Source organism: Paralichthys olivaceus, chromosome 4 (assembly GCF_024713975.1).
Source record: "Paralichthys olivaceus isolate ysfri-2021 chromosome 4, ASM2471397v2, whole genome shotgun sequence".
NCBI classification, from domain to species: Eukaryota; Metazoa; Chordata; class Actinopteri; order Pleuronectiformes; family Paralichthyidae; genus Paralichthys; species Paralichthys olivaceus.
This window is the reverse complement of record NC_091096.1, coordinates 20202174-20223894: the sequence shown is the minus strand read 5'-3', so window position 1 is coordinate 20223894 and position 21721 is coordinate 20202174. Positions and strand designations below refer to the sequence as shown.

The window sequence follows — 21721 nt, the reverse complement described above, 5'->3', positions numbered from 1 at the left end:
AACATGGATCACCACTGTATTTTTACTGTCTTTTTTTGCTGGATTCATGCAGAATTCGAACAAACAGTATCTCCTCCAGGATTCTGTGTCAAACACATTCAAATATATGTAAAATATGCTTATACTGCCCCCTTGTGGCATCTTTATTACTTTAACTCCATTAAATAGTCGTGAGGAGCAAAATAAGTAGAAAGTGTGAGAACGACCATCCAACACAAACACAGCAACAAGTAACAGCACTCTGAGACCATGAATGGCAATAAGCTTTTTATTTAAACATTAAGGCAGTGTCTTTTTTGTTTTTCATTTTACACTGCTATCCACAAAGCTTGCTGGTGGGCATGTAGAATTTAACCATGTGAATTTTTTTTTTCTTTTTTGTAATACCAACCTTGAAGCAAGCCACATAAATATTTACATCTCTTCAGTTTTATATACAATCCTTGCTATTATACAGTGGGTTATAATAAAAAAAATCATTATGCACAAAAATTGTTGAACAATGTACTGTTAATGTTAATCCCCCCACCCACCCTTGGACAGTCCAGGGATCTCATCAGATGTCAACTTTGTTTTTTGACGTTTGAATGATTTTGTTTTTTTTGATTTATAATGACACAGGTGTTTACTGAACACAAAAACTGCAGAGAAAATTAAATGGATGTATATCATCTCAGTATATATATATATTTTTAAAAACTCCTATTGGTCTCAGTTCAGGGGACAGCTAGATATGGCTTAGTCTGTTTATCGTCACAATCTTAGATTTCATCAGTGGATAATGATAAACACACACAGAGATCTATGTATATGAAGCCTGGCTGTATTTTTGCTTTGCCCGATGAAACAACAAACCCTCCATCAGTCTGGGTAGAAAAAAATAATAGGAGCTGAAACAAGGCTGAGATGTGCTTTGTGCAGGGACGTAGGATGAAGGAAGGAGAGGAGGTATTCCTATAACAGTCATCATGTTCGTGTTGTGACAAAAAGAAATATCTTCTGTCTAATCTACGAAATAAACTCACTGCCGATGTTACAGTGCGCAGTCAGGGGACAGAAATGTCCCTGACGGCACAAAGTCACAAATCCAGAAACAATCATTTACAGAAAGTGGTGACTGAAAATTCTGCAAGTAAAAAGTGAAGACATGTCAACTACGATACAAAAAAACTACCAGAATGCCTTTGAAAGCCTCTCCCCTCAACTTCCTAGAACCCGTACAAACACAGGAGGAGCAATGAAGTACACTTGAAGTATGTCAAAGGTGTAAAAGCAGAGGAAACATTTGATGTAGGCCCATGTCGGCTGTCCTGTGATACAGCATTGTTATGTTTAGATGATAAATCTAATGAAACAGTTAAAAGCTAAGGCTTTAATGGATTTGGAAGAAGAAAAAAAGCAACACACAAAAAATACATGTTAAAAAAAGGACGTTTCTTTTGCTTTTTGTTTTCAGATTTCCCTGCATGGACCGTATAAACCCTGGCATGGGGGGCTAAAAGAAAAATTGTGCGTCACTTGGTAACTTCAGTACTGTATATGTAAAATAAATGGCACTTAACACTAGGAATATCTCACAACTGTACAAAATCTGCCTGGATGAGGAGTTGAGTCTCAGATCCAACACCAGGCAGTGAAAGGTCAGAGGTCAGACTGTCACAACAGCTCAGAGACGGGATTCCAGCGGGTCGGCTGAAGCTGACGCCGCCATGGACTGAGGGGTCATAGAAAGATGGCTTTTTTTGTTACCTCTTTTAATGCGAGCAAACTCTGGGTGATGCTGCAGAATTTGCTTTAAGCAGCTTTAATGTCGGTCTGCACCTGCTCGAAGCGGCTGATTCGTCGTTCACTAAAATGTGATTGTCGCTTTGAGTGTGAGAGCGCGAAATAATGTTGGTGTTGAGACCAAAAATAAACAGGTAGTCGGGATTTCTATGCTGTTCTCAAGTCCATTTTTTCACCTACCCCAGGAAACACAGATTCTTATAAATGCCATTGTGAACAGACTGACAGCTAAGTGCTTAATATCCAAAAACAGTTTCAACAAACACAGACATGGTTAATATAAAAACAGTGAGAAAGTGTCACTGGTCTCAGTGCCATCCATCTGGCAAATCATCTCTCTGCCTGAAGTCAGCAGGCCTTCGCTATTCTCCAGGACCCTCCCAAATATATGACGACATCAGGGATGAACAGCACGTTTACCTTGTAAACCAATGATATGACCCTCTCACATAACAATCACAGTCCCCCGCCCCCCTAAAAGATACACCATTGCAGATAAGAGACAACGAATGACGCCATTAAAATGTACTTAAGTTCTCAGCTCACATTCCAAAACACAGGACTGGACTGAATTTAAAAAGGGGGGAAAAGAAAGAGCCAAAATAAGAAAAACTGGATGTTGATTCTCCTCTCATCTTCTTGCACGTTTTCTTTTAGTGGTAGCAGTGCACAGGCTGCCTTGCACCTGTCGTTCACCGTGAAGAAACTCGCTGTGCGGGCTGCTGCTCTCTGATCAGATCTGTGGTGAAAATCTGTCTCTAGAACAGCAGTCATCGGGCTCCTGACCAGACCAACAGCACGACCTCAGAGTCCCTTCCACACAAGTGTCATCACATGAGAGCAGTTCACCCACAAGGTGCAGGTCAGTGTGTCTGTATTGATAAGGCCAGTTAGGAAAAGTAGTTAAGTTTTTAAAAAAAGAAAGAAAAATGAAAAACAAGTGATTTGTCCTTTAGAGTCGTCCTGGAGTGATGCAGGACACCTAAAGGCACAAACACACACACGGAGCAGCATTGTTCCAGCTCGTCTCTGCTTGGTCTCTCAGGTGTGAGGAGATGACTCCATCTTTTCTTGAGGACTGACGGAGGAAATGCAGAGTGGAATGGTGTGGGTAGATTAGCAGGCGCCTCAGCAGGTGTGTGTGTGTATGTGTGTGTGTTTGTGTGTGTGTGTGTGTGTGTGTGTGGCTGCAGCAGCACAGAGGCGGTGGACTGCTGGCGGGGGCCTGTTGTACAGAGGCATTTTGGGTCACTCGCTGTCAGACAGGGTCTCGTACTGAGACATGAGCAGAGGCTTGGGCTCCTCCTCCCAGGAGCGGCCCTGTCCAGGTCCTGACCCTGGGCCCTGGCCCCCCGGCTGGCCGGAAGAGGGGGAGGGAGCGGATACCGTCCCGCTGGGGAAACGCATTATCAACGGGTTGCAGGGGAATGGAGTTGGAGCTGAACCTGCAGAAAACGCAGAGGGAATGTATTTGAGACTTTTTCTCCTTTTCCAGACTTTTCCAACAGCAGATAAGCACAGCTAACAGTAAATCAATCAGAGTTGAAAAGGAAGGTGTATATACCTGTGGATGAAGGCCGGTCCTCCCACACACGGTTGGTGAGGGGAGTTCGTCTGTTGCAGTCGCCCTCAGAGTGGACTGAGGACACAGAGGACGGTCTCTCCCCCCCTGACAGACCTGGTCCTGGGGATTTGGCTTTGCGTCCGTTGGTGCGTCCGCTGCCCTTTGACGACTTTCCTCCACCTGCAAACAGAGGAGGCAGGAGTCAGGTTTTAACCAACAGACTAACATACTCCTGTGAAAATCATTCTCTACTTTGCCAATGAGTCAAAGGTTTAACTCTCAATGACGTGACTAAAGAGTTAACTTTGAGAGGAGAAGAAAAATATGCCTTTTCCTCTTCTTGCTGAGAGTTAGATGAGAAAATGAATACCACTCTCATGTCTGTCCATAGGAAGCTACTGCCAGAAAATGCTTACTTTATTTTAGCATAAAGACTGACAGCAGGGAGGAAATATCCTGGCAACAGAAAACATGTAAACAAGATAAAATACAGACATGTGTGAGGATTTCACACCTTGTGAGAAACAGTCCTCAGCACGTCCGTCAGCGGAAACGTTTGAGCCCATTGTGTTAGCAGCGTTGGTCCGTTCCTCAGACTGATCATCGTAATTGCCCATCAAGGCCTTTCTGATAATGGCCTCCAGGCCTATCGAGTTACCAGGGGCCTCTGGAGTTGAGTGATTGCGGACACTCACAGTACCTGTTAAAGGACAAAGGGTTAGACAAGTTCACTTTAAAGAGAGATAGGAAGGTTTATACGGGGCCCTGGGGCAACCCCCTGGGTTATTGGTGTCTCAAGGCTCTGCAGAGGGTGGGGTTAAGAAGGGGGTGCTTTTCTCTTCAGGCCTCTGCCTAGTCTTATTTAATATGACATCTTATTTCAGACATGCCCCAGCAATTAAACTGTCTGTGTCATGAGGCAACACAGGTCAAGTTCATTTCCTTTGTAAACACCACCTTGGGACATTGTATGATTTGGTCTGAAAACACAAAGCAAGCAGAGAGTGGCTGATACATGTGCTCTTAATCAGGCCAACGTCTGCTTTGGCTTTGGACATCAATACGCAAAGATATAAATCAAGCTGCTCCACACTTTCAAGGTGATAATTATAAAATCAGACTTCAAGCTGCATTATGCATACTGTTGCCATTTATAAGTCTGCAAACTTGATGTAATGGAAGAGGAGGAGATAGATTACCTGCAGTAGTAGACGCAGGCATATTAAAGATCTCTGTTCCAGGCTGACCAGCATCTGAGAACATGAACAAGGTTTGTTTTTAAAAGCACATTCTCTTCATTAAAAATCACATGTGTGTTTTCTTCTGAACACAACTTTTTGATAGAGCACTCTTGCTTGTGCTGAGGTCAGACTTACTGAAATCACTGTCGTTCCCCACCACTGTCATCTTCTTGATCATCTCCTGTTTCTTTGACTTGACGATGGCTGAGGTGTTCTCTGTCAGCTTGCTGAAGAAGGCTGGAGGCTGGGACGCATTGGGAGGTGAACGGGAGCCCATTCTGTAGGAGGGACAGACACAAATTAACACTGATATTCACGTATAAATAGCTAATAGCTGCTGTTTATGTCACTTTAAATATAAATCTGCTCATCTGCCCTCAAACCTGACTCTGATTTTAACCATCGCCGTCTTCTTCCTTGTTCCCCATGGGAGGGGCGTGGTTTAGCAGTTTTTTATAAGTGCTCTTTCATTTCCTTTGGTAATTTTATTTCATTTGAAGTCTAATGATTTTTAATTTCAGGTCTTGCCCCTTTCCTGTCTATTCTAGTTTAAAGACCTTCAAGGTATAATCATTTTATGACAGAATTTTCTGAACTTTTATCTTCTGTTTTATCCAAGTATGACAAAGTGCTTATTCTGGGTGATTTTAATATTAATGTCCCATCACACCATGCCAAGATCTTGCTGAATCATTCAATCTACAATCAGTTAAAGATTCTATGCGTGCGAAGGACATATAATCATCTTGGTACTTTCCTCGGGTCTCTGCCCAGAGACAGTTGAGCTACTAGATGTCTTTGTATCAGACTACAAAACAGTTATTTTTAGTCCTGGCCTGGACCACTGTAATGCACTTTATGCTGGTATCAGTCAGAGCTCAATTCCCCAACTCCAACTGGTGCAAAACTCTGCTGCCCGTATTTTAAGTGGCACAAAAAAATATTGATTGATTTTTAAATTTTATTGATCGTTTTGAAAGCGTCAAATGGCCTTGCTCCAAATTACTTAAAAGATCTATTGAGTCCTTATGTGCCCGGGCGCTCTACACATTCAGTGGATGCAGCTCTACTGGTTGTTCCCAGATCCTGACGTATGACTAGAGGTGACTGGGCCTTTGCTGTTTGAGCCCCCAAACTGTGGAACACTCTACTTATTGAAATCAGACAGGCAACATCATTAGCTTCATTTTAACCTCTTCTTTCAACATTCCTTTATCGAAAAGCATTTAAAAATACTTAGTACGTTACTGGATTTAATCGTCTCACTCTTGACATTTTACAATTTTTACTTTATTTCACCTCGCAGTGTTTCTATGTTGTTGATCCTTCTGTTATTTGTATTGTGGTTTTTATTGTTGTTTTGGTTTTTCTTCTCTGGTAAGCTACAAAGTGTAAAGCACTTGGTAACCTAGTTAAAAAAAGTGCTATACAAATAAAGTGTATTATTATGTTTTTTAATTTAGTAGTTGGCATGTCTGATTAGATTCAAAATTAAGATTAACTGAAATTATTTGCAGTGCAACAACCATTCAAACAAATATTAAAATTAAATTTGAATCCGGGTCTATCAATTCGTTTACAGGAAAAAAGGAGTAGCTCATCTGTGCCAGATAAACAGCTGTTTGGTGTGGTGCATCTGTCAGAATAATGATCTTACTTTTGTCTAAAGGACGCTCATCTTATTCTTTAGTGAACAAGGCGAGGGAGCTTATTGTGGATTCTAGAAAGTAAAAGATGCCCTGATCAAAAGAGGAGGTTGTGCAGCCTCCAGTACAAATACCTGGGTGTCCACAACAAGCTCAACTTAAATTAGAATATTGATATCATACTAAAGCGGGCTCAGTCTAGATTGTTTTGGGTGTTGGGAGCTTCACAGCTGTGAATAAGAACGGGATCAATAAACTGATCATGAGGCAGAATCTGTTATTGGCCTGACTCCAGGTTCTCTGGAGAGCATCACAGACGAGAGAACCAGCGGGAAGATTATCTGACATGAGACGACCATCCCATGTGCAGCACCCTCATACAGAGCAGCAGGAGCGAGCGGCTTCTGTTGCCAAAATGCTCCACTGAAAGACCCATGATGCCTTTTGTTCCCATAGCAATTAGACTCTTAAATGAGCAAAGTTGATGCAATTGTCTTTCCATTCACTGTATGCTGCATGTTACTCACACTTCTTGTCAGCCAACTGTTTACACTTGCACATTTGCACCATTGGTCTTTATGATTTGCGTTCACTCATCATTACTGCTGTTGCAACAAACTGTTCTTCTTTTAATGACTCTGCCTCCAGTCAATGATTTTGTGTACATGTCTTTGTTAACAGATTGGATGTGTCTGTCTATGGTTGTAAACCAGCCTCCCCCTCTGGGGATTAATAAAGTTTCTCTCATCCTGATTTTAGGTTGAAAGGATTTATTTTATTTTTCCAAAGCTATTAGATAGAAACATTAAATAAATATGTCCAAGGTCGATAAAGGAAATTAAATTAAGGGAAATATAAATTTGATAGAAAATGAAAGACTAACTGAAAGAACACTTTGAAATATTGCTTCAAGGTGGATTTTTGTGGATCTTGACAGTTGAATTAGTTGAACTGAAAAACTAAAGTGAACTGAAACTGAACTAAAGGACATCCTGCTGTGTAACAGTCAAATGATTATAGTTTGTTCCCTTAAAGGTTCAGTGTGCAAGATTTAGGTGAAAGGAATTTTTCACATTAATATTCACAGAAACACAACACCACACACTTTACAGTTGCAGTGTATGACAACTTAATTACAGTCATGCTAATCTAATTCTGTACAAGCTGTGTTCCTGATAAACTGAACATAAATGATCCCAAATAGTCTGATTATATTTTTTCTCTTGAACTGACTTTCTTGTGAGTGAAATCTCTACCTTAATAAAACATATTTGTTTGTGTAGATCTACAATATGTGAGCTTTTACCCTTGCTCTCCCTGCTCATTTGGGTAGGAGGCCCCTCCCTGAACGTCAGGCTCGGAGCTGGCTCCAGCAGGAGACACTGGTTCAATGCCATCATTTGAAACACTGATGGGTGACGTCTTGGGTTGAGGAGGAGACCTGGATAGAATTCAAACAGAATACAATTTAATGACTCCTCATTTAAATGATTGGTTGAAGGCACAGAAAGGAGACGATTCCCACTCAATGCAATAAATAGATGTTTCAGAAAGTGATCTCATTTGATAGTAATTCTTACCGGTCTCTGTTGCGTTCACCACCAAGGCCTTCTGGGTAGCGTGTACCTTGGGCGTCGGCCTGTGATGTGGGTGGAAGTTGGGAGGCACTGGGTGGACGGGTCAAGTCCAGGACAGGAGAGCCATGGTAGCTTTGCTGTTGCTGGCTCTGCCTGGTGTAGTCTTTAGTTATCACCTCCTGTTTACATCAAGACATAGTCATGAGATATGGGATAACACTGCCTGGTATATTCTATTCAGCAGTGTAAAGCCACTTAGAAAACAACACACATAATGAGATGATTGTTTATTAGGATATAGTGTTATTTATGACAGTTGTAATATTGTGGTTGAGCAGTCTTACACTGATGTGCTGTGCCAGGGTGACCACCCTCTGGCTGCCTTTAACACAGGGGGACGAGGGCTGTTGGCCTGGAGACAGTCTCTCCTCAGACGGAGGACGGTACAGACTGTGTGGCTCCATCTTTTGTTGAGCTGAGAGTCCAATCCAAAAAACACACATGCACACACACGCAAAGATCACATCCACACACAGATAAAAGTTAGTCTTGTTTTCTTATTGCATCATGACACAGTTCAAGATAAAACATGTTAATGAGAACATGCACAATTCAGAAATGTCTGCAGTAATATTGGATGTGCAATTAAAACAATTCATGTTGCAGCTACACATGAAAGCTGAAAGGGCAAGCTTCTCAACAAAAACACTATCTGACAGTGTGTGTGACGAGCTACCACAAGACTCCTGATTATTTATAGCGCACTCTTTGCATACAGACCCAGCAGAGCTTGGCTTTGACCATTGGTGGTGCTAAAGCGGACTGGTTTTCATCAGTGACTCATAAATGAAGAAGTCATAAAGTTACTTTTTAAATGAAGACCATCTTTACATCACAGACAGACAGTACTGCATTAGAGCCAAAGAAAATACTAATGTCTGTACTGTAAGCTATGAATACAAGAAGGTTATGAATACTAATAGTATAAAAGTTAAGCCGTGACAGACCCATTCATTGCTGATCATAAATTTATGAAATTACTGTTGAACCATTGTGGGACCAAAACTCCCAGCCTGCATACTCTAGAGAGCACTACAAGCCTGTTTCAAGACTGTTTTTTCTCTGTGCGTCATGACTCACTGTGTGTTTTCTTACACAACTCTTGCTCTATCACAGTATTTATCTCTGGAGAGGATGATGTAAGTCGTGGAAGGAGTTAGGGGCCAGGATTGACTGTACGGACTCCCAGAGAGGACAAGTCCCCCAGAGGGACAGGACGCTGTGGTGTGTTTTGTTTGGTAACAGAAGCGACTGGGTTCGTTTCAACAGCAGCTAACAGCCTGTGTTTGTCTCTGTGGTCCTGTCTACAAGGTGATGATGTCCTATTAGTGGGTCTGTCTACAAGACTCATCTGCTCTGACAAGCATGGTTCCTGTTGAGTGCTGTATATACAGGATTGTATTGACATACATTTGACGCAGCATGCAGGTGTCACTTGCCCCGCAGTCTTATATAAATACAGATGTGACACATTGTTCTACAAGCAGAAAAAACCACACAAAGTCACATTCCAAATGACGGACAAACTCCCAGAGGCTTGATTGAGAGAGATGTTGGGTGTGTTTGGGAAAAATTAAATAAAATTAAAAAAAATCGGCATAAATTACAGTGAGCCATAAATAGGAACATGCAGAGATTTGGAGACCAGACCCTGTAGTACCCCCCTCCCCTCCCACTAGATGGCTGAGAGTCTCCCCACGTGCCCCCCTTTCAGCAGCCTCTTTCTGTGAAGCACTGGTTCAGGGGCTAGGGACCTCAAGGGGATCGGTTTGGTGGTTGGTAAGGTTTTGTGTAAGTAGCTACATGAGGTAGTGCCTCATCAGTAGTGAAGTAGAGCCACTGCATGTGTCAAGTCAAAAAGCTTGAATTACAAGCAATGTTGTTAAACATGGGATATAAAAGCCTCCCGCGGTGCGATGTCTTTTCAAGTGTTGACAATTTACTTGTGGTGAAATATTCTGTTCAAACTAACCAGCCAAAAAGGAGGGAAGAGGGGTGCCACATTAACTATGGAAAGAAAATTAAAAATAAGCAGCAAAGGATGTTCTACCTTAATATCCCATCAGCTTTAGCTACCTTATATTACACCTTAAAGGACACCTAGGATCTTCTTCATGGAAAAATAAAAATGTGTCAAGTTGTTTATTATTATTTCATCAATATCAATCATATAAAGTGCCTTTATATTTAGTTGTGTCTAATTTGGACAGGTTAGAGGTTTGGCTTTCCAGAGGGCACCCTTGGTGGTCTTTAAGTCTGTGAAGAATAACTAAAAATAAGACAAAAAATTATAGCATTGAAAGAAAATAATGTAAATGAATTGGGCTGATTTGATAAATGCCAACCACCACAGCGTGCAATAGGCCACAGACTGACGGGGGAGGGTCTAGGTGATGAGGGGGACCCTGGGATCCAGAGCGTCTTACCATCAGTGGCGCTGCTGGCAACAAGCGAGCCCGTCTCTGGCATCCCCGTTTCACAAGAAATTTGACGCATTATAATCGCGTTTATGAAGTTGGCCGCAGTCATGGTGGTCTTACCGAGTGCTCGGAGCTCTTGTTCCTGAATGGACATCGGTTTGATTTGAGTCTTTTCCCTACTAGGTGTACCGCTTTCTCCACGGCCAGAGGGGTTATCCGACTGGGGGGGCAGCAGGTGCGGGGGCCGGCTTGAAGCCGAGGGATAGGAACCTTGGTATATTCCTCCTGGGCTGGGGCAGGACAGCTTGGGGTCCGATTTAATGGAGGGTCCGTGCTGGTCCTGCATGTGCTTGGGTAGACCTCCCCTGATTTTGCTTCCATCACGGCTCTGCTCTTTGGCTACACTTGAGTCCATGACAGCTGGGTAGGTCTCTGGGGGCACACCCGTCCTTTGGAGGTGGCCAGGATAACCTTGGTAGCGTGTTGGTCCTGAGGACATGGATCTAATGAACCAAACAAAACATACTTAGTAAGGAAAAAACATTCATCTTGAATGTTATGAGAAGTTAGTTTTAAAAAGATTCTTGTAAAAACAGAGGTGAAATGCAGTTTACCGTAACACAGATGAGCTGGAGTGTTCGCTGACAGAAAGACTTTTGCCTCCAGTGTTGTGCAGGACACTTGGCCTCTGCTGCACATTCTCCTGGTTACGAGGTGACACTGGGGAGTGCTGGTGGCTATACGGCTGAGAAGCAGGTCTCACACTGCTGCTACTGCTCGCCAAGCTATGCTCTGTACCTGAGAACAACAATACAGTCTATTTAATTTCATAAATGCATGCAAAGTATCAGGAACCTACATCTGAGCTGCTATTGTGTGACGTTAGGAGACAAAATTGATAAAACTGTAATCACACCGCACCTGGTCGCCAGATGGGGGCGTGCTCTACATTTCCAAGAGACCCGCCCTTCTCTCTGTCACGCTCTCTGTCTCGTTCTCGCTCTCTGTCCCGGTCTCGTTCCCTTTCCCGGTCTCTCTCGCGTTCTCTTTCACGATCTCTCTCCCGGTCCCGTTCACGCTCCCGCTCCCTCTCTCTTTCCCTCTCTCTGTCTCTCTCCCTATCCCTCTCTCTGTCACGTTCACGCTCCGAAGATGAGGATGTGCCCTGCATCTTGTTTACATGTGAGGAGCCAACTGTAAAGAAAGAAAACACAATTATTAAAACAGTGAGTGCAACATTTTTGGTGAGTTCGCTTGTATGAACGGAAATGAACCTGGAGAGATGGGGGATGTGGCGTAAGGCCTGCCAGGGTAGGTGGTGCTTCCCCCAGGGATGTAGGTGATGCGATCCATCGGAGAGCCTGCCGTCCCTGCAGAGGGAGGGACCAGGACAGGTAAATGTGGCACCTGAGAAAGATCGATGATTCCTAGGGGACACAAAGAAGGGAAGGGTAAAGGAAAATCTAAAAGCTATATGAGTCCAGGTGTGTTTTAGTCTGGAGGACAAGAGCTAAATAATACATACTGCTGTCTCATACTGGTCCATGTTGCAGAATCATTCAGTCATTCAGGAATGTAACAGTTTGAGGTTTGGACAGGTTGAATAATAATATGAAGAAAACGTCCCAACAACATCGATGAAATGCAACAAAAATACCTTTTTGACAAATATAATAGCATAACATAGAACATAATCTCTTATCCAAGTGACAGCAAAGTTCGAGCAACATAAATGCATGTTAACTTAACTTTTATCAAATAGATAAATAGAAGATAAAAGCTGTAGCAAGTGCATGTTTTTGATTCTCTTTATAAAATACTACAGACAGTGATCACATAAGTCACATAATTAATACATTTTTCCTCCTCTCGCAGCTCGTTATCACCTTTATCTGCTGCCGGATGCAGAACACTTGCTGATTGTCCACAGTTTATGTGGGTTCGAAAAGTGCAACTTTGCAGCTCCTGATAAAAATTGTATCCAAGAGATTACAGCAATAGCAACAGAATTAATGTATTCAAAGCTGTATCCTTTAAAGTTTACAAAATATGATAATCAGCATTATTTTGAATTGCAGAGTGAGGTGTAAGGTCAAGTAGGCCACAAGCAGCACTGCAGTTCTTAAAGTGTCAACTGACAGACAATACTGTCGCTGAATGAAATGCAGGCAACATGAACCCTGCGGCTCTTGGAAAGGTATGTCTGTATGTGTAGCACACCAACGATGTCTGCTGGGTGAAATCGGTTAGCCTTACCACGAGGGGCAGAGTAGGGCAGAGAAAGAGCCTGGTCTCGTGGAGTCAGGCCCCTCAGCAGGTCTGATCGCTGGGCGGCCATGGCGGCGGCTGGGGGCCACTGGTGCATCTGCTGCGAGGTGATGTAGTCATTGAGCAACGTCTGACGATTCTCAAGGGCAGCGGTGTCAGGAAAGCCCCGGATGAGGTAGGGGTAAGGATGAGGGTATGCTGGGTTGGGGGCGAGGTGGCGAGGCAAGTAATAGGCCGCTGTGGACGAAGAGAAGGAAATGTCTGTTCACAATGGACAAAATAAATTGAAATAATTTAAGGCAATAGAGCTGTTTGTACTTATTTGATCTGATGTGTTACTCAGGCCTGTGTGGGTGTGTATAGTTAATCAACTGAAGTATTCCTCAATTTACTGCTTTACATTTTACCTGTCCGACTGTTTTTAGATGAATTTAACACTGCAAAGGACTATGATGGTGTACTCACAGTGCTATGGCCACTGGCAAGAGGATCTACAAACCAATTACTAGTAATTCAATGTGAATTTTAAAGTATTTAATTGGTAACTGCGGAGCTTTGCCGATTGCCACTTTGCTTTTGCAAAAGTTTAGCTCATTTTGCAGTCTCATTGCAATAAAAAGATCGGGGTTTTGATGCAGGACAGCGTCTGCCTTTATAATTGTTATAGAACATGGCTTGTGTTGACTTGCATAACTCTCAGCCATGTTTCACCAAACCTTTGCTGAGTTATGCTTCAATGAGGTCAGAATAACTGAAAAGACCTGAAAAGGTAAGACCCTCAAGATCTTTCATACATTTCAGAGCACAAAGTTTTATTTATTTATTTTGAAGGTTTGCCTGTGACTGTACCTGGGTCAATTGGGATGCCTCTGGGCAGCGATGCAGGATCAAACGCTAAGGGAATCTGGCGGTACATATCTGCTCCGAGACCCTGCAGCAGACGCTCATAGGCCTGCTGATCAGGAACACCAGGGAGCGGTGATTTAGTAGCACTCATCTCCCTGGGAGTTGGTGTTGATTTACGCTCCTGAGACGGATTCTTACTGGAGGCTGGAAGAAGAAGAAAACAAGAAGATGTTCAGTTTTTGGGATTAAGTATCTTATTATACGATATTTCAACCGCTGTGGATACAGCAAGACCTTGTTTCAGAAATAAAAAAACAACTATTGATTGCGTAAGATATAGTCACCATCATGCTGCCTTTGGCTTGCCTCCCTGGAGAGAGGGGAGCCACGATGGGAGGGTCCAGGGTATGCGGTCCTTAAGTTGCCTTTGTCGTCGTAGCCCACTGGGCTATGATGAGCCTTGCCTCCCTGCTCTGGCCCCAGTGTTAGAGGAGAAGAACGGGCTATAGGACTCGCCGTACTGACCACCGCACTGGGGCGACCTTTCGGCGCCTCTTCATAGCGACCCCTCTCAGCACGCATCTCCATATGGGAGGGTGTGTTGTGGTAGGAACGTGGTGAACTGGCTATGATGGAGCGGACATCATGACGTTTCCCTGAACCACCTGATTCCTGTTTCATGGGTGTTCCCTAAATAGAAGCACAACAGGAATGAATCGGTTAAATGCAGAGAGAACCAAACACTAAGGGTTGGATAGCACCTGCCTGTGTTGTTTGTGTGTGTATACCTGTACTATCATGCCGTCTTTGGCAGGCTCCCTGGGAATGAGGTGGATGGAGCGCCCACCCTCCTTCACAGTGGGCACCATCGCCTCTCTGCCCTTCATTTGGTCAGAAAGAGAACCAGGTCCACGGGGTGGGGAGCCCTCTCTCTTCATCTGCTTAGGCTCCCTCCTGAGATACCCATCCTGAGGGTCCAGATGACGAGGAATACCTGATATATGGAATTTTAGTTTTAACAGTTTAGGCAGTAGTGAGAAATGGTGTAACAGACAGGTTAGAAAGGCAGCATTACTGTCTCTGGGCAAGATGAGACAAGATGGTTATCTAACTTTTCTACTATCAGACAGATAAACAAGAATAACGACATGAAAGTACTAATGCCAGTGGGTAAGATCTGGTAAACAGGCACAATCTGTTACTTGAAAGCAAAAAAACTGTGCTCACTCAGCAAAGCTGCACAGAAAGAGTGTGCAGCCTGATGAGGTGAGAGCACAAAGAGTGTGTCGCTTCAGGAAAAACTCAGAAAGCAAACAGGGAGATATTAAACATTATTCTCTTGCAAGCAGATGTATTTACACTCGCCCAAATATTCAACCTGCTGAAATATCTTCATTCCTGTTGTTTGATCTGTGTTATGTTATCTTACCTTGGGAGATGGAACCACGGATGTGATGAGCATCCTTGTAAGGTGTGTGGTGCGGACTGTCCCTATCATGAGGCATGGCTCGACCAATCAGACCTGAGGGAGAGCGGAGGGAGTAGTAGTGAGATTCAATACTATGCTAAAATATTTTATCAATAATTAGACATGAATGTGAATAAACAAGAGTCAGACAAGATTACATCCAGTAACCTTTAGTGAGATTGACAGAGGGTTAAATGGAGTTACCTTCACAGTTGGCAGCAGACAGAGAATCCCTCATAGGCAGCCCTCTGGAGATGCCACCCTCCATAGCATCATAAGGACGCTTCAGGCCTAGAATTTCTCCAGGCTGCCCAGGACCTCGGCCATCATCTTTAGGGGTCTGAGAGGCAGAACCTGCAGATAACCACATAATATAATTACATAAAAAGCATCTCTTAGTTTAGGGATAACACTCAACAACACCCGACTGTATGACTAACTCAAGATGCAGTAAAGAAGTTTCAACGTTAACGCAATTGAAAACATTTGTTGAATTTTTCATTGCGAAATAAAAATAACAGTTGGCCATAAAGTTTATTGTAGCCTAGCTGAAGTACTCACGGTCATATGTGAGGATGTGCCCGCTGATGCCCTCATACACCACATGTCCTTTAGACAGCGCCTCATCCCGCTCCCTCTCCGCTCGGCTGGCACTGTCCTCAGTGATCAGACGGGTAATGGTTCCCTTATACAGCACGTCAGCCGGTGTCCCCTGTGGTGACGAGAGGAGATGTGAGACCTGCACAAATCTGATCATGACTTTTATAAGACAGATTGTGGCAACGACCTACATGAGACAGCCTTGACTACCAGGCAGGCACTGTTTACGAGCCTGGATTTCATCAAATCTAACAGTTTTCACAACCACATTCACACGCCAAAGTCACATTAAAAAAAAGAAATAAAAATCAAGGCTCTGCTCAGCAAACCATCTTGAACTCATCTCATCAGGCAGCACTAGGATATGTAATGCTCCCAACAGGCTGCTGCTTTCTAACCAACTGCAAAGACAGCTGCAGTGGTAACACCAACAGAAATACCCACGATCAGCTCAGGATCTGGTTACAGACACTGCTGAATGTACACTGAGAAATTTTCTGGAATGTCAATGTGATTAGACTGAATAATCAGTTCTGTTATGAAGCTTTTTTTAAGGTAAAATCACTATTGTGAAACTCGAAAGTGGATTTGAGACTTTCCAAAAAACCACAAATGATGCTGTGATAACAGTCTGCGCTGTATATATATTACATAGTCCATTAAAAAACTATATAACACAGCTGACACAAAACTGAGTTACATACAGTGATATTTAGCTATATAACAGATGTATTATATAATTATTAGTTAATAGAATAATTACCTACACTTGGTTAAGGTTCTAAACAAATTACAACAATGAAAGACAACAGGGAGCTCAGTAAATATAAAAATTCCAAAAACAAACACACCTTTAAAAAATAAAAAAGTACTCCCCAAAATGTGTGGGTGCAACCACAACAGCAGATAATCGGCAGCTTTGTTAAAACCGAGTCACATGACTCATACCCTGAGCATGAGTCATATTTCTTCATCGCTCGGTTAAGATACGAGAGCAGGGTGGATGGTTGAGAAGGAGACACAGTAGAGCCCAAGATCAAATTTCTAGTCTGTCCATTACAGCTTTTCCAAGAAGACCATGCTGAACGTTGAAGGCCAGACATTTTCCTGTGATAGAGGGGGTTTCCATTTACAGGATCAGATGACACTGACCAAAGCAGTCCTCATCTACTCCTTAAGAAAGTGTACTATAAGGTGCATATATCTGGTTGCTATCACGCATCTATTCATCCATCTAGTGATCTGAACAACTGAACCATCTGTCTAGGAGAGGACTGATTGTATTTTATAGCTTTAACCTTTTCCAACATGTCATGGTGGCTAACAGCTTCCTCAACACTATTGTCACCTGTATGCCAGAGGGATGTGATACTACAGTGGGCATATCAATGACTGGGTTTAGCCAGCGCCTAGAATAAATAGATTAATAAGAGAGGGAACAGACGCAGTACAATGTGTACCTGTTGCTAGGGTGACAGGGCCACTCGGAGCTGTGGTTATGTCACAGCAGCAGGGAAATCCAGCAGCCGCAGCACTTGGCCCTGCCTCATGACCTCTCAACAGCTTTTCTGCTCTCCGTTTCATCATAGGTACACAAATCAAAGCCCAGTAACACAAGGGCTGCTATGATTGACGACAGCAGCTTTAAAAGGGTATGGGCAGGGGCCTAACCACAGCAACGATATCGGGAAAAACTAGTATTGACCACCAGAAAAGGAGAGAGAAAATTAAAATAACGAGGGTGGCTTTTCTGTGTACAAGCAATACACTGTAGGCTGCAATGAACCTTAACACAGTTAAATATAACGTCTGTTTAATTTCATCATTAACAATCCATCCGTGCCTAGACAAATTTAACATCACACATCACAGTGGCCATGCCTAACACAGCGATAACAAACTGTACATAGGGAGATTCTGTTACAGACAGAGTGAAAACAAAGCAGTACCTGTAGATAATGCCAGTTTTCCATTATCAACATTGATATGACGAGCACAGAGTAAGAGGAACAAAACTGTACGGCAGTGTTAAGAAGAACCAAGAACCTGGATTCACAGAACTTTGCCGGTGTGAGCTCACCTGAGTAATGGAGCCCCCTCGGCAGGAGATTGCGGAATCTGGATGCATTCTGGTCCCTGGGATGCCCTTTGTGATACTGCCCCCCTGAACAGCTGGAATAGAGCCTGTAAAGATAAGACGAAAGACATTTATGTCACCATGAGCCAAAGTGTAAGGCAGTATGGTATGGAAAACTATGTAAACAATCATTGGGAGTTAAGGTTTGCAAAACTGGTCTGATAAAAAGCCTGTATGTAAGGCTGCAATAAAAACTAAGTAGACAGGTTGTTATTTAACTCTACAAAACTCTGTTTTGTGAAATCTTTAATTAAAATTTTTACACATTAATTTTAAAAGGACAACAGAAATGTTGAGACATCACTGGCAGTAATAAGAGCTTTGAATCTTCTTGAGAATACAGTATGAGTACCAGCTTTGCACGCACGGATTTAAGCACTTCCACTCATTCTTCACATCCTCTCAAGCTCTGTCAGATTAGATGAGCTTCAATGAACTCAACTCCCCACTGACTCCCTATGAGACATAAGTATAGGACACTAATGTACATTCAGAGACTTGTCCTTAAGTCCATGTGGTCCTCGCTGTGTCCTTCAGGTCACCATCCTGCTGAGGTGGTAAATCTTTTCAGTGTGACAGTGCTCAATAAAACATGCGGATTGCTTGATTTTTTTAAGGGTGTGTGGGAACCAAACTCACAAAAAGTGATTCTAAATATTAACACTAGTGTCATTCCTTACCTACTGAACAACACAGCACAAAGAAAAATGTAGAAGTAAAGCACTAACCCTATTTTACCGTATAGGGGAATTAAATAAAGGAGAAGAAAGGGGAAGACATGTACCTCTTCCCGTAGCACTATCGTGAGGTGTGCCCTGGGTTGACAGGTTGTCAGCTTGGGAGGATGAGCTGCGAGGGGACAACTGTTCCTGCTTTACCATGGGGAAAGAACCTGCTGCATAATGAAGGACACAGAGATATTAATGAGACAGATGCTTCATTTGTTGGCAACTTAGGCCTCATCTTTACTACTGTGGAAAATTAACCTTCTGTTATTTAAAAAAATCTCCATCCACAAGACCTTCGTTTTACAAAATTCTTTTGTCCAGATGAGAATACAAATACAATTGCTTACACAAGCATGCAGAGCGAATAGGTTGCGATAAAGTATACATCAACTATCTGTCAAACACCAGAGAAGAAAGCTGTGGTCTGGGCACAGACAGATGCTAATGGCAGCGATGTTAGCAGCAGCAAACTTGTACTTACACCTAGCAGTGCTAACCAAACGTAGAGAAACTGGTATATAGCCAGCATTGTTGTTGTTTCTGGAGCATTAACATTATAAAAAGCCACATGCATGAGGTAAGCTGTGACAACATTGGTTTCAGTGTATATGCGTGTGAACAATAACTAAAATGGAGCATTGGGGAATCAGAGTTTTTCAAAATCTGCACTTCAGAAGGTGTTTGGATAAATCTTTGTTTTAGTGACTTAAAAACACAGTTCGCGTGTGGACGAGAGGCTAAAACGCACAGGAAGAAGTCTGCTTTGCAAAACATCTTCAATAGTGTGGACAGGGCATTAGAAAACAGAAAAATGTGATGTGCATGAGACAGTTTCACTCACCCATTTTCCTTTGATCCATCCAAGACAACCCCATCTGTGTGGGGGGCATCTTCCCGTGGTCCAACCCATGAGCTGGGCTGTGCAACTGCACTGGGGTGCCCTGTAAAAAAACAAGGTTGTGGTGATGGAGATTGTTAGATTCATTCACAGTATATTTCATGTAGCAAATTTTCAAAGGTGCCAACCAGAGTATATTAAATAAAAAAAAACCTCAATATTTATGATTTTTTTTAAAGGCCAACAGTGACTATGTCAAAGCCCCAGTTTTCATTTGTGTGCTGGTATACCTGTGTGATGGAGCCTCCTGGCTTGGTGGAGGAAATGAGAGGTGGTGGTTCTGGCATAGTGAGGGGTCTCACTGCTGCCAGCCTCCCACTGTCCTGTGGCAGACCAGGGAGGGAACTGTGGCCCGCTTGCTGGAACGCTGGAAATCAGGAGGCATTATGAGCTTGAGATCTGAATGTCAGATTTTTGGCTTGAGTTGTTTCTTGAGGTTTTGTTCGGAGTTCCCATAACATGATAAACATATTAAAATTTAGGCTTGTTAACAACACAAAAAACAGGAGAGCACAGAGGGGAGGACTCACAGTTGAAGTGGAGCAAATGCTGGTCATGGCTGATCTTGGCCATGTCTAGTGGGGACATGGGGTAGGGGGAGAGAACTGGGCGACCCAAGCTAGAGGTTCTTAGATCATCTGGGCCCAGTGCCTGCTTCTTGGCTTCGCTGTGCGGTGACAAGGCCCGGGACTTTTCTGAAACAAAGACGACACAAACAGTCAGGACCAAAACACAGCACTCAACCAGACCTCAACTAATCCAAGAAACTGCCCTTTTTTGCCACTTCTACTTCACTGTTGTCAACATCATTGACACTGTCATGGTCATGAGCACACAAAAACTCTTCACGCCACCTCCCAGCCAGGGTGACACACCACTGAATTAATTTGTTAACATACACAACAACCCACTGAAAATATTTAGTACACACAGTAAAATCCAGCAGAGGAGGTGATTGCACTGTAGTGTGCTAAAGGTGTAATTAGGAAGGAATAGGGGGAGAAGGCAAGGGGTGAACCTACTTAATCCCTGCAGGAGGGTCAGTAACCACCTCTCGTTGCCTTCCAGGTCTGAAGGGACACAAACACACCACAGATCATCGCATCCTCACAGAATTTATCTCTCTTCCCCACAAACATGCTCTAACCTCATCAACACTTTTTACTGGTATTACCACATGATGTGAATTTAGTATTCACAAGCAGAGAAATGGTAATAAGTAGTAGCTCGAAAATATGTCTACACCTGCGTCTTTGGCAGGTGTAAAGAGCTTTTTAAGTCCTATTTCTAATAAGTCATTAAAAGCGTGGCTGCCTGATCAAAGTCTTCACAGCTGGCGTGCCCACTTGGTTATAAAAGACCCCTCTTTGTCTTCACTGAGTCTTAAACTTGCGCTCTCAGACACTCACATTCCACAAGCTCGCAGTAAGGGCACTGAACTGGACTATATTCCCTTCTGGGTCAGTAGCAATACCACATCATTTATCAGTTCCCTCTCCACGAATGTCCCAGAAACACTAAACACTAGAGAACACAGACTCAAGGTTAGAGCATGTAGAAAGGACCAACTAAGTGAAACTAGACCAAATGCATAATTTTCTTTCGTATCATTTCCGTACTCCTCATTTATTGTGTTAATCTGGTTTCCATGAATCCATTTATCCATTTCCACAGTTTATGGACAATTTCAGAAATGTGCCATGGTACATGGGATGGAAGAATATCTCAACAGGGAGACTAATGTGAAGCAAATGCTGGAAATTGTGAGAGGGGTTTCTACATGTGTAACTTAAGCAACTGAGTTCATTGACAATAAAAGCAGTTTTCTGTCATGATGGAGGTTCGTACCATCCTTGTCGCTGGAGGGGCTGCGTGGACGAACACGAGGGCTGCTGCTATGAAGAGCCTCCCTGTCTCTCTCTGCCTGTGAGCTGTACAGTTGCGGTTTGCCTGACTGGCTTAAAAGCTGCTGCTGTTGTTGCTGTTTGACCTCCTGGGAGGACTCCCCATGAGCCATGGTGATCTGCTGCTGGTATAGTGCCAGGGCGTGGGGGGGCAGCACTGCCTTGCCACTCCGCTGACTGCCCTGCATGGAGGCCTCTGGCATCTTTACACAGGATGAGAAGAAAAAATTAAGGTTACATACACACCACACCTCCAACACCACTTCTATCTGGCATTCGACATATGGTTCGCCACATGCAGCATCTGACAACCACGGCCGCTAAAAAAACATCTCTTATTTCTTGGTAAGCTAAAGGTTCTGATGTCTGGCATCTAATTTCTTCTCCACAAAGCGGCCTATCCCATCATCGTCCATCTGACAGCTTATCTTCTACAAATATGACTGGACAATTTCACGTGCAATACTGTCATCTCTGTGAGCAGAGTGACAGGGATAGCACTGACACCACTGAAATTATAGTGTTCCGTGTGTGTGTGTGTGTGTGTGTGTGTGTGTGTGTGTGTGTGTGTGTGTGTGT

At 43.2% G+C, this 21721-nt stretch overlaps 1 protein-coding gene across 9 annotated transcripts in view; it reads right to left on the bottom strand.

Annotated features, from left to right (window-relative positions):
- Positions 1 to 252: 252 nt before the first annotated feature.
- Positions 253 to 21721, bottom strand: part of ncor2 (nuclear receptor corepressor 2) — an 86499-nt gene continuing 65030 nt past the window's right edge. For 2 of the 9 annotated variants that reach the window (XM_069524145.1, XM_069524146.1), the window contains exons 22-47: positions 21087 to 21345; positions 20261 to 20308; positions 19769 to 19933; positions 19469 to 19605; positions 19182 to 19281; positions 18397 to 18507; positions 17556 to 17659; positions 15437 to 15587; positions 15080 to 15229; positions 14837 to 14929; positions 14196 to 14401; positions 13752 to 14097; positions 13411 to 13611; positions 12550 to 12798; positions 11568 to 11720; positions 11215 to 11487; positions 10908 to 11091; positions 10300 to 10796; positions 8158 to 8288; positions 7817 to 7992; positions 7543 to 7677; positions 4726 to 4868; positions 4549 to 4602; positions 3864 to 4049; positions 3350 to 3529; positions 253 to 3230 (exon numbers count right to left, since the gene is read on the bottom strand). In XM_069524145.1, coding sequence (XP_069380246.1) covers positions 3034 to 3230; positions 3350 to 3529; positions 3864 to 4049; positions 4549 to 4602; positions 4726 to 4868; positions 7543 to 7677; positions 7817 to 7992; positions 8158 to 8288; positions 10300 to 10796; positions 10908 to 11091; positions 11215 to 11487; positions 11568 to 11720; positions 12550 to 12798; positions 13411 to 13611; positions 13752 to 14097; positions 14196 to 14401; positions 14837 to 14929; positions 15080 to 15229; positions 15437 to 15587; positions 17556 to 17659; positions 18397 to 18507; positions 19182 to 19281; positions 19469 to 19605; positions 19769 to 19933; positions 20261 to 20308; positions 21087 to 21345 — 4629 coding nt within the window. In that variant the 3' untranslated portion in view covers positions 253 to 3033. The remainder of the gene's footprint in view (positions 3231 to 3349; positions 3530 to 3863; positions 4050 to 4548; positions 4603 to 4725; positions 4869 to 7542; positions 7678 to 7816; positions 7993 to 8157; positions 8289 to 10299; positions 10797 to 10907; positions 11092 to 11214; positions 11488 to 11567; positions 11721 to 12549; positions 12799 to 13410; positions 13612 to 13751; positions 14098 to 14195; positions 14402 to 14836; positions 14930 to 15079; positions 15230 to 15436; positions 15588 to 17555; positions 17660 to 18396; positions 18508 to 19181; positions 19282 to 19468; positions 19606 to 19768; positions 19934 to 20260; positions 20309 to 21086; positions 21346 to 21721) is intronic. The other 7 variants (XM_069524148.1, XM_069524150.1, XM_020093835.2 and 4 more) reach the window with 6 other exon arrangements.